The sequence below is a fragment of the Mustela nigripes genome, chromosome X (genome assembly GCF_022355385.1).
Source record: "Mustela nigripes isolate SB6536 chromosome X, MUSNIG.SB6536, whole genome shotgun sequence".
Lineage (NCBI taxonomy): Eukaryota > Metazoa > Chordata > Mammalia > Carnivora > Mustelidae > Mustela > Mustela nigripes.
In genome coordinates, this window is record NC_081575.1 from 39,377,062 (window position 1) to 39,390,492 (window position 13,431).

The window sequence follows — 13,431 nt, forward strand, 5'->3', positions numbered from 1 at the left end:
TATCTCCAGTCTCTGATCTCTTTGCTTCTAATAGTTCTGAAATAAAAGTTTTAAACTTTGTAGGTAGCACCGTCTTCAGAGGGTGAACTCCATTCAACTTCTCTCTCTCTCTTTTTCATTTGCTACCGAATTGTCCAAGTCTGGGGAAATCCTGATTAGCTGGCTGCTAAGAACCACTAAATATTGACCGATGACAGGGATAAGCGTGCACTCCGCCTTAATTATGAAGTGAATAGGAGGCACTCTAAAACACTTCTGTACAAAATTACATCTTTGAATTTATTTCAGCAGCAAGATCAATTTCCAAATTCTCTCTGCTGTTTGCTTTTCTGTTAAAACAACTGAGACTGCTGACTGTGGGGTTTTATGACTTCCTCATCTGCCTCCAACAAAATTCATTCCAGGAGCGTCATCTTGCTGTGTTTTATACATGGGAAGTTAAAGAGAGTGGACCTGCTCCAAGCTGGATGCATACGGTAGAGACATCACTGGCCAAAGAGTCAGGAGACCTGCCTTCTTCTATTCCACAATCCATGCTTTTTCTGTTTGACCCTGGCCAAGTCACCTTACTTCTTGAGCCTCAGTTTCTTCATCTGTAAAACTGGAATTATGATACTCCCCAGGGGAAGCAGGATCAGGTTATTCTAAACCCTGAAGAGAAGGCCTCAAAGCCCTAAAACCTCCCTAGGTGCCCCCTCCCCCCACGTCCCCTGCCCACTGCCTGCTTTGGTGAAGGTGCACTGGGGGAGGAAGGAATCTCAGGGAGCCACAGCCAATGAGCTCAGCAGGTAAGATCTTGTCCAAGGAGTCCTTTTACTCCCTCATCCCCAGGTCAAAACCAGCTTTCACCCAAGTGCCTTCACAGGCACCCAGTCAAGGTCATCCTCCAGATGCTCACAGGGAAGCATGCATATGGCTTAAGAATGCAAGACTCGAGGGCTTCAGCGAAGATCACTGGAAGGTTCTTAATTAATCGGCCTCCTGAGAAAGCTAATTTAAGGATCCCTTCATCACCAAATGGACATTCTCGGCAAACCCAAATGAAAATAGCTCCAGCTCCCTCATCAGGCACTTCCTTTGGGTCTTCCGTCCCTCACTGGGTGGACATTTTAAAGGAGGTCAAGAAACAGCCCACCCGCCACACCCTTCTTCCTGCTCCCTTTGTTATCTGACCTGTTTAAGGACTCACTGGAACAATAGTGAAGATGGAAACTCTGAATGACACACCTGCCTCCCTGTTCAATTCTGTCCCAGGAAAATCACTCTCAGGCTTGGTGAGTCACGAGGAAATGCCGGCTGTTTCCTTCTTGTGGGAGGCTTTAGTGACCTGTCAGCCCCGCCACTGGGGCTTGCAGAGAGCACTGGAGGACCCTCAGCTCTGTTGCTGACTGTTCCTGAACTTCGGCCCCACTGCTAAGCCACCAGCAGGCAGTGGTACCGTGGAGGCCTCCAAGGGGGGACCCATTTAACTCACCCCTTCCCAAGTGTCTGCAGATCAGGGCCTGAGCCAGCATCATTTGTCCACAGCGTAGCATACATCCCCAGCCAGCGTCTGATGAAGGGCCCGTCCCCCCTGTTGGCAAAACGGATGGGAATGACTGTGAGGTCCCTCAGATGCCTTCTCCTGAAACATCAGCATGTGTGGGAATCATATAAGACAGACAGACACACAGACTCTGTGGCAAGAGAGACAGCCAGCCAGCCAGCAGGGTTTGGTAGAGGGCAGGAGTTGCAAAGGGGACGTGGAGTTAACCGAAACAGTTTCTATGGCCAAAGACAAAACCAACAAATGGACAAAACCTGCCCCTTATGTCTTCTCCCCTGAGACGTCCCATGCGGTGTGCCCACAGTTGTGGTAGATGATGGCCGGGTATGACCACCACTGCTAACCCAAGCCACATCATTATCTGCCTGACCAAACTTGGCTTTGCTCGGCTCCCTTCTCAGGGAATCCAGTCTTAACCTTAGTTAAGGAATCAGTGCTACCAAAAGGGAATCATCAGCTTGGTCAAAGAGATCTGGAAGGCTCTGTGAGAGTCTCTCTGTGAGAGACTGTGAGAAACACACATTAGGAAGATCTGAGCAGCAAGAAGGACAACATAAAATAGAGGAAAGAGTCTTAGATTGGGCATCAGAAGGACTGTCTGTCTCTAGGTGCCTGATCCAAGTCTTGGACATAGACTGGGAACAACAACACATACCCCGCCTACCACTGGGGGATACTGTGAACACTAAAGGAGAAAATATCTGTGAAAGTGTTCTACAATCCACTCAGGACATGGCCATCATTAAATATGCTACTAATGAATGAGAAATGGGTCACATCTTTAAAAGGCCTAAAACCAGTTAATAAATGAAGTAAGACAATAGGTTCAATTTAAGGATGCTTGACGTAACGAAAATCCCACATAGGTGGCCAGCCTGAGCTCAATATCCTTTTTCAAGGTACCAGTGAAATCAGATAACTTGGAAGGCAGAGGAGACATCCTGCTTTCATTGTTTTCCATCCCCCTCCAACGTGGACGTGTAAAACGATGCTATGGGCACCACTTCACCAGACTGACTTTAAGAAGGGTCATCGGCCTCATAAGACAAGTGGGCCATAGGGGACCACCCTTTTCCTATGGTTGTAGGGACTAAAGGAAAGTTGCTATAGCAAGATGGGGACGATTGAGCCAACCCATCAACCGGAAGGGGAAGCCCTTTGGCTATTGCTAATGGTGGGATTATAGGCCACGTTAGTACAGGAAGGATGCAGTGAGGCCCACATAAAGAGGAGATCGTCAATTGGCAAAACGTTGTCAGAGTTGAACTGCAAATGTTCTCAAGCCTTGTGAAGATCTCTTCACCTAGAGAAAGTTAACAGTTCAAAACCACCGGGTACTAAAGATTGTTCTTTGGTTTGTTTTCCTGCCTGAACACTTCTTGTGGAGTGCAAACACCATCCATGTGGACTTGGGTTTGGGGCACTTATTGGAAAAGAGGATTTCACTCCAGTTCCTAGGTCCAGGCCTGCATCAAAATCAGTCAGAGAGATTTTTCTCTTAGGGAAACGCTTCTACGATTTGGATTTGATACTCTTTGCCTACAGGGCCATGATACCAGGAATAGGCCACCCTACTCACAAACAGATTTTCTCTAAGGGGAACTTATTCTCTTAGCTTATTGACCCGTCCTGTTTTCCTAGACAGCAGGTAGTACTCTCACAGCCTATCATTAGTTCCAAGGAAATCTATAATAATTCATCCTGCAGGGGCAAGGTGCTTTCATTTCATACGGGGAAGAAAACAAAGGATTTCTTGTCTTTCTTTCAAGGTATAATTGTCTTTAATGATTGCATAGGTCTACAGAGAAGTGGATTATAATTTAGTAAATATTACCCAAATTAGAGGTTTGACTTTCTTCTTGTTCCTGGAAATAAAACAAGGAATGTAATCTGGTGCCTGAACTCTTAGAGCTGGACTCAAAAGTATAATGGTGTTATACCTTAACACCAAGGAACCATACACAATGAGGCGCTTTGGCATGAAACTTCCGAATAATTCCGAATAAAGTTTAAGACTTATTTATTCCCCTAAAGCCCGTCTTCACCACAGTGAGCTGTTAATTCTGAGATTTCTGTGAAGTCACTGATAACCTCAGGCAAGTGATCTACAAGGAAGAAAGCACAGCACAACAAACGATATACCTACCAATTGGTGAAAATTTCCTTCTGTATGTAAACCATAGGCGAGCACTTATATCAGACAACAGCTTAGATTTTTCTGTAATTAAATGTGAAATTACAATTAAATCACCATATCCCATCTAAAGATATCTACTTTTGATTTCTGGGCCAGCAGCCAACTCATTTTCAAATAACCGACTGGTCAGTACTATTGCAAGGGGGCTAGAGAAGTTCGGAGGCAACCCAGTCTTATCTTATCCAAGTAATTTCAGCATTCATCCTCACCTAGGTTTTGACCAGAGCTACTGGCCCCCCGGGTGGTTCCTTGTCTCCTTCTAATAGAGCGACATGGCCCTGGCAGATACTAACACTGGGAGCACGGCCAAAAGACGAGGAATAGGAAAAGCAAGGATAACCCGCAAGCAAGGCAATCAGCCCCTGCCTGAATGTTGACAGTTGGTTGGATCTCTCACTGGTACCCGCTGTCCATTATCTAAAATGGTGGCAGGGGCGGGGAGGGATGAGAGGGGGGCATGCGCATGTGTGTGTGCATGTACATGTGTTTACCTAAAAAGAAGAGATACCCGCTAAGCAAATTAAGTAATTAAATTGTGTCCATACTACCTACTACAACTGGCATTGTAATCTAAATGGATACAGAACAACACAAGTGCTTTTGTGTGTTTCTTCAAAGCATTTCTTGCATTGTGATCAGCTCCTTCCTATCTCCTCCTCAATGCTAAGGCCTTCCAAGAGGGTCTCTCCTCAGATAAACAGAAAAAGCAGAGTTGACTCTCTCCAAGCTCAGGCTTCAACTGGGTGCTGGGTTGTTAGCAGTGTTAGGGAAAAGGAATTCCCCAATCTGTAAGTATACAAGGGTAGGGAAGAAATATCTCAGCCTCCTTCCCACCTAGCTGCGGTGGCTAAAAGTTCCATACAAGGTCAGACTACACTGAGACAGTGCTGACCGTCAGCGAAGATCGACAGCTAGAAGAAGACCCCTTAGCATGTGAGTTTCTAACAGCCATAGGCTGATTAGGAGTCCCCTAGGTGGCAGCATTTTGAATCTAGACAGAAAAGGACACAAGGGGAATGGGAAGTATGCAGTCCAGGCATTGCAGACTAAGTACTGGTCAGTGATACTAGGAGTGGGGGCATGATTTATGAAACCCAAGGCTTACAGAAGTCAGTGGTTCTCCTTTAAGAAAAGAATAAAAATACTTCTGGCTTTTTTCAAATCATACCAACACTTGTGACCATATGAACTCTCCCCCCGCTCCCACCACCCAGGACTCTTGGGGCCTTGGAAGCAATCTATGCAGGCAAAGGGTTTGAGGCTTGAATTCCTCTGGCTGCAAGGTCTATACATCCACCTAAGAGTGACATTAACTGTAACCAAAGTAACATTCCACCAACCCGATAAGGAAAAATGAATGGGACCTTAACCTCAGGCACCCACCTCATTTGGGTTCTCACAGACAAATGCTACCAAACCTTACCCGTTTTGAGGAGATGCGGTTTCCCCAAGATCCATACCAGCTCATCTGTATCTGGAAATTCTTCTAAGTAGTCAGCAAAAATAGTAATCTGGTTTTCATACCTGGATAAAACTGAAAGAAGAGGAGAGAAACTTACAGCAAAATGTGACGGAGAAGGTTCGCTTCTGTGGCTTACTGATTATTCCCTCCATTCTGAAGGTGGAAGGTCATTGGCCTGAATCGTGTGGAAGCAAATCCTTTTCTTTGAGGAACAAAGACACTCAGGAAGCCTCAAAATCCTCTAGTAGAGGGATTTCTCAATGCTATGAGAACCTATACCCAACTTGCCTTTGACCACCTATACCCACCTTCCCTTTCTCGTGGTCCCGTTTGGTACCATCTCTGAATATTTAGTGATGGTCATTTCAGAACCTTTTTGTCATGGGGTCTTTCTTGTAAATAGCCACTTAGCTAGCTTCTCCTAGCAGGAGTGTGTCGAGGTAATACGGTGATACCTAATGCTTTATCTTGCATCCTTTATCTCACCTAATGCTTGCATACCCAACTCTTGCTCACGTCACAGGGGACACTGTGAGGTTTCAAGTGGCTTGAGGCTTTGGAAAGAGCTATGACAAACATGGAAGATTACACAGCTGTGAAAATGTAAGATTCCAGCTGGAAGCCCAGATATTTTCAAAGTACTTTTTTTTTCTCATTCTTTTTTTTTTTCATTTTTAATAGACTTTATTTTTTAAAATTCTTTTTTTAATTTAATTTCTTTTCATTGTAACAGAATTCATTGTTTATGCACCACACCCAGTGTTCCATGCAATACGTGCCCTCCATAATACTCACCACCTGGCTTCACCAACTTCCGACCCCCTGCCCCCTCAAAACCCTCAGGTTGTTTTTCAGAGTCCATAGTCTCTCATGGTTCATCTCCCCTTCCAATTTCCCTCAATTCCCTTCTCCTCTCCATCTCCCCTTGTCCTCCATGTTATTTGTTATGCTCCACAAATAAGTGAAACCATAGGATAATTGACTCTGCTTGACTTATTTCACTCAGCATAATCTCCTCCAGTCCTGTCCATGTTGATACAAAAGTTGGGTATTCATCCTTTCTGATGGAGGCATAATACTCCATAGTATATATGGACCACATCTTCCTTATCCATTCTTTTGTTGAAGGGCATCTTGGTTCTTTCCACAGTTTGGCGACTGTGGCCATTGCTGCTATGAACATTGGGGTACAGATGGCCCTTCTTTTCACAGTACTTTTATTTGCCATTTTATTCACATATGACTTCTGCAGAGAAGGATCTTTAAGTTGAAGATAAAAATAACTTGTTCTTGAGATTCACAGATGCCTGTGGTGATCTCTCATGATAAAGTGACTGAAAAAGACATAATTAATCTTTGCAATTCATGGGCCAGACTCTCAGAACTTGGGACCACATAATGTGGGATGAAGTAAAATTCACTTTTGTATCTCTTGTGGGGAAGGAGTCTGCTCAAAGAGTTTAGAATGACTTATGAAGGGGTCCTATCTCAAAAGTTCTCTTTAAGCAATTTTCTGAGATAAAACAATATTGTAGGTGGTAAATAAGTTTCCAAGATAGCCCACAAAAACCTATTTTAACCTATAACCAGAGAAACCAAATTGATAGTACATTTCATAGCTCATATTTCAATGCACTGCAAGTTCAAAGCTAAGACAGCTAATACATTCCTTCTCCTCTGAGCTCTTGGAGGCTCCCTGACCCCTGTGGGGAAGGGAGCTCAGAGAGAGTAGGGGCCCTAGCTCCAAGCAGCTGCAGGGACTCTCCCAAAGCAGTCCCTGCGAGCCCCATGGGAACAGTTTTCCTGTAAAAATGACATTATGAGATATGTTTAACCCACTTGAAAGGATGAATTGTTTACTTTTGGCTTTGTTTTCTGAGGCAGAAGCATGCTGTTTTCATAGAAATAAATGTTCCTAAATATAAACGAGTCCCATATGATCATGAAAACAGGTTCACCTGCTCAAAATACTTGGTTGGAGGCTAAAGTTTTATTTTGTATAATTTGTGCAAACTGAAGTTACAATCTGGAGGTTAATATTTTAGAAAAAAATTGACTACCCAGGGATATCACCTTTCTTGAAACTTATTACAGAAGCCCAATCTTTCAGGGATTTAAGTAGCTTTTCTCCTCAGGATGTTTTAATCATTAAGGTTAGAGTCTCCGGCAGTATTTCAAACCTGAAGGGGTTAGAAATGAGGCAGCCATTTTGTTCCCTAGCGAACGCTCATCACTGCAGAATCTGCCAGGGAACCTGTGCCATCTTACCCTTTCTGCCACTGGCCTCGGCCCCTGGCCCAGGCCCAGGAAATACCAGGCTAAAAATGACCACCAGGTCAGGCCATCCCCAGGAGGTAGTGGACTGAGGTGGTGTAAGTCACACTGTGTACCTTCCCACCCTACTCTTTACCCCTCACAGGCAGGAGAAACCAGGTTAAAATGAACACCCAGTGTAGCCTAGAAACAGAGTCAGAAAATAAGGAGCTCAAGAGGAGTGCAGGAAAGGGGCAGCCTGTTTGGCATTCCTTTGGCAGGGGTGAGGAAGAGCAGCACTGGATGAATGTACAGCATGTATGCATATAAGCCTTGGGTCTTTTTTTAGTACTAGCTAGGAAAACAAAAAACAAAAAACAAAAACGTTTCTCTATATCCAATCCTGTCTCAGTGAGTCATGGCCCAGCCATCTGGTCAAATTAGTACACCCCCTTAAAGCCTGTAAGAACTGTGTTGCTTCATTTGGGATGGCCCTGACCAAAATGATCACCAAAGAATTGTTCCCTTGCTATTCAGCCCTTCTTGGGCCAGAAAGAAGGTCATTACCATCTCTATTCTTCCCGATTCTCCCCTTAGAAGATGGACTCCCAGAATGCAGTGTGTCAGGCTATAGCCAGACCCAGATGAAGGTACATGGATGAAGCAAATGAAAGCCACAGCAGAAGATAAGATTAACAGAAGCAAAGAGCAGTAACATGAGGAGGGTATATTCAAGAGAGTCTGGTGAGGAAAGGGGAATAGGGTCGTCCACCAGGAGAATTCAGCGCAATGAAGAAGCAGACCAAGACATCACTGAGGTGCAGAAGTGAAGTCTCATTTTCCAACACAATCACTTCTGAATAACACAATCCTTTAATTTTTTTTCATAAACTACCTTTATCTTGCCTTAAAAACAACAAGGACATCATCCCCATATGATTTTCCTGCCCTTTCAGCCCGTTGAAAGAGATAGAAACTATACAGACAGAGCTACAAAGACTGCAGTTGGGCGGACCAAGAATTTGCTTCTACAAGGTCTGATGAACAACAGGCTTCACTCTGTTCCATTTTACTTTAATAATGATTATTGCACTGGAGTCTCTGCTGGGTTGGCTTAGTGGTCAGCTAATAACTGAACCAAGATGCCTTAAACTTCTGAACCAGCAAGTCTCCCAGTCTTGGCCAAGAGGCTCTGTGTACATGTTGGGACATGCCTTCAACATTCAGCCAGCCAGTGGGTAACTCTGCCTTAGTGTTCCCTTGTGCAGAGCTTGGAACCAGCCAGAGTGAAAGCTTAAAGCCCCGTCAGTTCTTTCCTCAGCATGCACACAACAGTAGGAATGTACATGGCCCTGAGCATGCATATAGTCTTCTAGATTCCCAGGGGTATGCCCAAACTTTCCAAGCTCCAATGAACACGTTATTCCTTAGCTTTTTCTTTTAAGCTTTCCAGTTATCTACTGCCTCAGCCAGCTATGAAGTTAATCAATGGCCTCTATAATAGTTTTTCATTTGATCATTTTACTTTCAACTGAAATAGAGCTAACATACAATACTATATTAGTTCTAGGTATACAACACAGAGATTTGACAATATATATATTACTCAATGGTCACCACAATCAGTGTAGTCACCATCTGTCACCATATAAAATCATTACAATATTGTAATTGACTATTGACTATATTCCCTAGGCTATACTTCGAGTCCCCATGACTTATTTATTTTATAACTGGAAGTTTATACCTCTTAATCCCCTTCACCTGTTTTCCCAATTCCCTCACCATTTTTCCCTCTAGCAACCACCAGTTTCTTCTCTGTAATTATGAGTCTGTTCTTGGTTTGTTTGCTTGTTTTGTTTTTTAGATTCCACATACAAGTGAAATTTTATCATATCTATCTTTCTTTGCCTGACTTATTTCATTTAACTTAATACCCTCTAGATCCATCCATGTTGTCACAAATGGCAAGATTTCATTTGTTTTTATAGTTGAGTAATATTCCATTACACACACACACACACACACACACACACACACACACACTTTATCCTTTCACCTACTGATGGACAGTGGGCTTCCTTCCATATCTTGGCTAGTGTAAATGATGCTATAACAAACACAGGGGTGCATATATCTTTTCTAATTAATGTTTTGTTTGTTTTTGTTTTGTTTTTACTTCAGGTAAATACCCAGAAGTGGAATTACTGGATCATATGATATTTCTATTTTTAATTTTTGAGGAACCTCCATACTGTTTTCCATAGTGTCTGCACCTCTAATAGTTTAATTAAAAAAAAAAAAGCCGCTGCCATTCCAGGTAAGGGCAAATAAATACAGTCTTGCAAGTGGGGTCTTCCAAGGAACCATCAGAAAGATCAAATAATGACAATTCTTTGAAAATGAGGCTTGGAGTGCCTGTGTGACTCATTTGGTTAAGTATCTGCCTTTGGCTCAGGTCATGACCTTGGGTTCCTGGGATCAAGCCCCATGTCAGGCTCCCTGCTCAGCAGGGAGTCTGCTTCTCCTTCTCTCCCTGCCCCTTACCCTGCTCCTGCTCTCTCTCTCTCTCTTTCTTTTTCTCTCAAATAAATCAACACAGTCTTTTTAAAAATAAAATAAAAATGTGGCTTTACAGGAACTCCAACTCCATTCTGTGTCCTACAATGGCTGTCAGGCTCCTGGCTTTCCCTGCAATTAGAAGCTCTAAATTCTCAAGACTCCTATAGGGCTTGAGAGCAAGGGATGGGCATAGGGCAAGTGAAAACACCACAAAGCTTATTATTCTTACCAAAATGCAGCTGCTTTTCTTGAATAAATACTACCCAGACTGTTGCAAGCCTTTGGTAAATGTCTACAGTCCTGAAAAGGTTGATTCTGGCCATTTTTTTCCATTTGTTTTTCATTGCTATTATAGACAATTTTCAGAGGCCCTCACTCAGCCATTTCTGCTATGTCTTACTTTAATATGTTTTCTAGTCATTGACCAGATTTCTAAGGGTTATTTCACAAAATTGCAAGCAAATGAGAAAATGGCTTTGAATGATCCATTTTTTAAAATTTTTTATTTTTTATAAACATATAATATATTTTTATCCCCAGGGGTACAGATCTGTGAATCGCCAGGTTTACACACTTCACAGCACTCACCATAGCACATACCCTCCCCAATGTCCATAACCCCACCCCCCTTCTCCTGACCCCCCTCCCCCCAGCAACCCTCAGTTTGTTTTGTGAGATTAAGAGTCACTTATAATGATACATTTTCTGATAGTACTTCCCAGAGACGCTTTTACATGAGGGCTCCTAGATTCTGTGGGGCTTGTGTCCTACAAACAACGCAAATTCTCGAAAGTGAAATCTCATGGTAACAGAATCTCAGGGCCAGAAAGCGCCTGAGATACTATGGCACATCTTCCTTATAGGCCACCTGATTTTAAAGGCATGCCAGAATACTGCTGATTCTAGAACAGCCTTCTCAGCAGTACATACATATTTAATATACTGTCAAGTAACAGCTTCAAAAACATTAAAAAAAATCTAAGAAGATAGGTATGGTAGGGGTTGAATATTCATTAATATATTAATTCCATAAACTTTTACTGAGTACCTACCATGTGCACAGAGGCTAAAACATCACTGAGCCGTAGCATCCATCTTCCAAAAGCTTTTAATCTAGTGGAGAGGGTAGGTCTGGAAACAACTAATAACAATAAGTACTATAATAAAGGAAAGTGATGTAATATACAACATAAGGAATATAGTCAATAATATTGGGATAACTTTGTACAGTGACAGATGGTAATTAGGCCTATCGAGGTGATTATTTCATAAATTATATCAAAATATCAAAAACATCAAAATACTAGGCTATACACCTGAAACTAATAGATTTATTGTGTGTCAAATATAATTCCATAAAGAAAGAAAGCGACACAGAAGGCAACAAATGATTAATTCCAACTTGGGGGTGAGTGGGCCTTCTACAACCTAGAGAAGGTAGTATCTGAGCTGAGCCTTAATAGAAATGAGTTATAAGTGGGAAGGGGGAAGGGAAGAAATTCCTGGTTGAGGGAACATCAAAAGGATTTGGCAAGCAACTGAATGTGGGGTGGGGCTGGTGGGGGGGACGGAGAGAGAGAAAGAGAGATACAGAGAGAGAGAGGGAGGGAGGAAGACAAAAATAACCTGCAATTTGGAAGTGTGGATGATTAAATTGGAGCAGAAAAACAAGATGTGGGGTAGGGAGATAAAGTGTGATCTAACCAGAACATGTAGGACTCATGGGTTTGGTTGACAGAAGAAGGACAGGGTTAAAAAAAAAAAAAAAAGTGGAGGAAGTCAACCTGCACGGGGATTATGAAGAGGGACATGGCAGACAGCAGGTGGATTAGCAGAGCCTCGGGAGGCAGGCAGAATTCAAAACAACAAAGTCAGCCTAAAATGTGCCTTCATCCTCCTCCTTCTGGGTCCACTTAGTGTTCTGGCCTCGCAAGCCTCTGCCCACCCAGGCACAGGCCCTTCCCATCTGCATTTCTCTCCCTCCCACTGCCCTGCTTTCCTGACAACCAAGGACCTAGAAAATAGAGAACTGGACAACAATCCTCATCATTTCAAGAGGGACTATCACGTCCCAAACAGCAAGTTTTCTTGAATGTATTCAGCAAATCAAATCCTAGAGATGCTGGGTTGTCAAATAGTGCAAAAGACATAAGGGTTTCTCTACACCACTATAAACTTTGGCACCCCAAGGAAACATTTATCATTTTAGACTTACAATGCAGAATCTTAACCAAAGGGTTAGGCTTCAGTGGGACTTTATGACTTAAGGAGATTCTATTTAACTGACTGGTGCTGGTGGTGGTGGAGAGCAGGAGGCTGTGCCTGACAAATTTCAGGGCAAGTCCACAAAGGGATAACCAGTCCAGTTGCCAAGGGACCATTGTTTAGTGACTGAGAAATGGCAGTACCCTCTACAGCTAGAAAAACCAACTGGACCATAAATAACTTGGCCCCACAAAATAGAACATTTCTTACAGATTTTGGTCAATTCATCCTACTGATAATGGTGGTAAGAATCAAATGAAATGCAAAATTGGACTCTCTGGTTTTCCTTTAAAGTGATTCTTTTTAGGGTGCCTGGGTGGTTCAGTGAGTTAAGCCTCCGACTCTTGATTTCAGCTCAGGTCGTGACCTCAGGGTCATGAGATCGAGCCCTGCCTCTGGCTCTGCACTCAGCGGGGAGTCTGCTTGAGATTCTCTCTCTTCCTTTCCCTCTGCTCCTCCCCTGCCGCTCTAAAATAAAAATAAATAAATCTTTAAAGGGATTTTTTAAAAAAACTCATTGCCTCTTTAAGTATATTTTTGTTGTTCTCATTTCAGGACAAATTATTGTCTGTTTTCTGCTGACTGAAGCACATTTAGAAACACCCATGAAGAAATGGGATTCCATGCATGAACTGCTAAGGAATACACCTACCACTCAGATCACTGCCCCTCTAAATTGCTGCCCCTTTTTGCTTTTGGCAACATAACTCTGCTCTTTTTGAGGATATTCCTTTTTTTTTTTTTCCTCAGAAGAATAAAAAGATGCCACTTTGGTAAGGCTTATCTTCATTGATAAGACAAAGAAGGCAGGACATTGGATGGATGGATGGATGGAAGGATGGACAAAAAGTATATGATTGGCTTTATAATTCAAGACTTGAGGCAACTATCCCACAAACTGAGGTGAGAATCACCTTGATTATCAAGAGGTTTTTTTGTTAAGACTCAATCTACTGGGGCGCCTGGGTGGCTCAGTGGGTTAAGCCGCTGCCTTCGGCTCAGGTCGTGATCTCAGGGTCCTGGGATCGAGTCCCACATCGGGCTCTCTGTTCAGCAGGGGGCCTGCTTCCCTTCCTCTCTCTGCCTGCCTCTCTGCCTACTTGTGATCTCTCTCTCTGTCAAATAAATAAATAAAATCTTAAAAAA

At 43.0% G+C, this 13,431-nt stretch overlaps 1 protein-coding gene across 5 annotated transcripts in view; it reads right to left on the reverse strand.

The window, feature by feature from the left end:
• Positions 1-13,431, reverse strand: part of ATG4A (autophagy related 4A cysteine peptidase) — a 54,303-nt gene that overhangs the window by 13,795 nt on the left and 27,077 nt on the right. For 3 of the 5 annotated variants that reach the window (XM_059385597.1, XM_059385596.1, XM_059385600.1), the window contains exons 2-4: positions 5,167-5,277; positions 3,693-3,764; positions 1,475-1,573 (exon numbers count right to left, since the gene is read on the reverse strand). In XM_059385597.1, coding sequence (XP_059241580.1) covers positions 1,475-1,573; positions 3,693-3,764; positions 5,167-5,277 — 282 coding nt within the window. Of the gene's footprint in view, positions 1-1,474; positions 1,574-3,692; positions 3,765-5,166; positions 5,278-11,072; positions 11,128-13,431 lie in introns of those variants that run through there. The other 2 variants (XM_059385599.1, XM_059385598.1) reach the window with 2 other exon arrangements.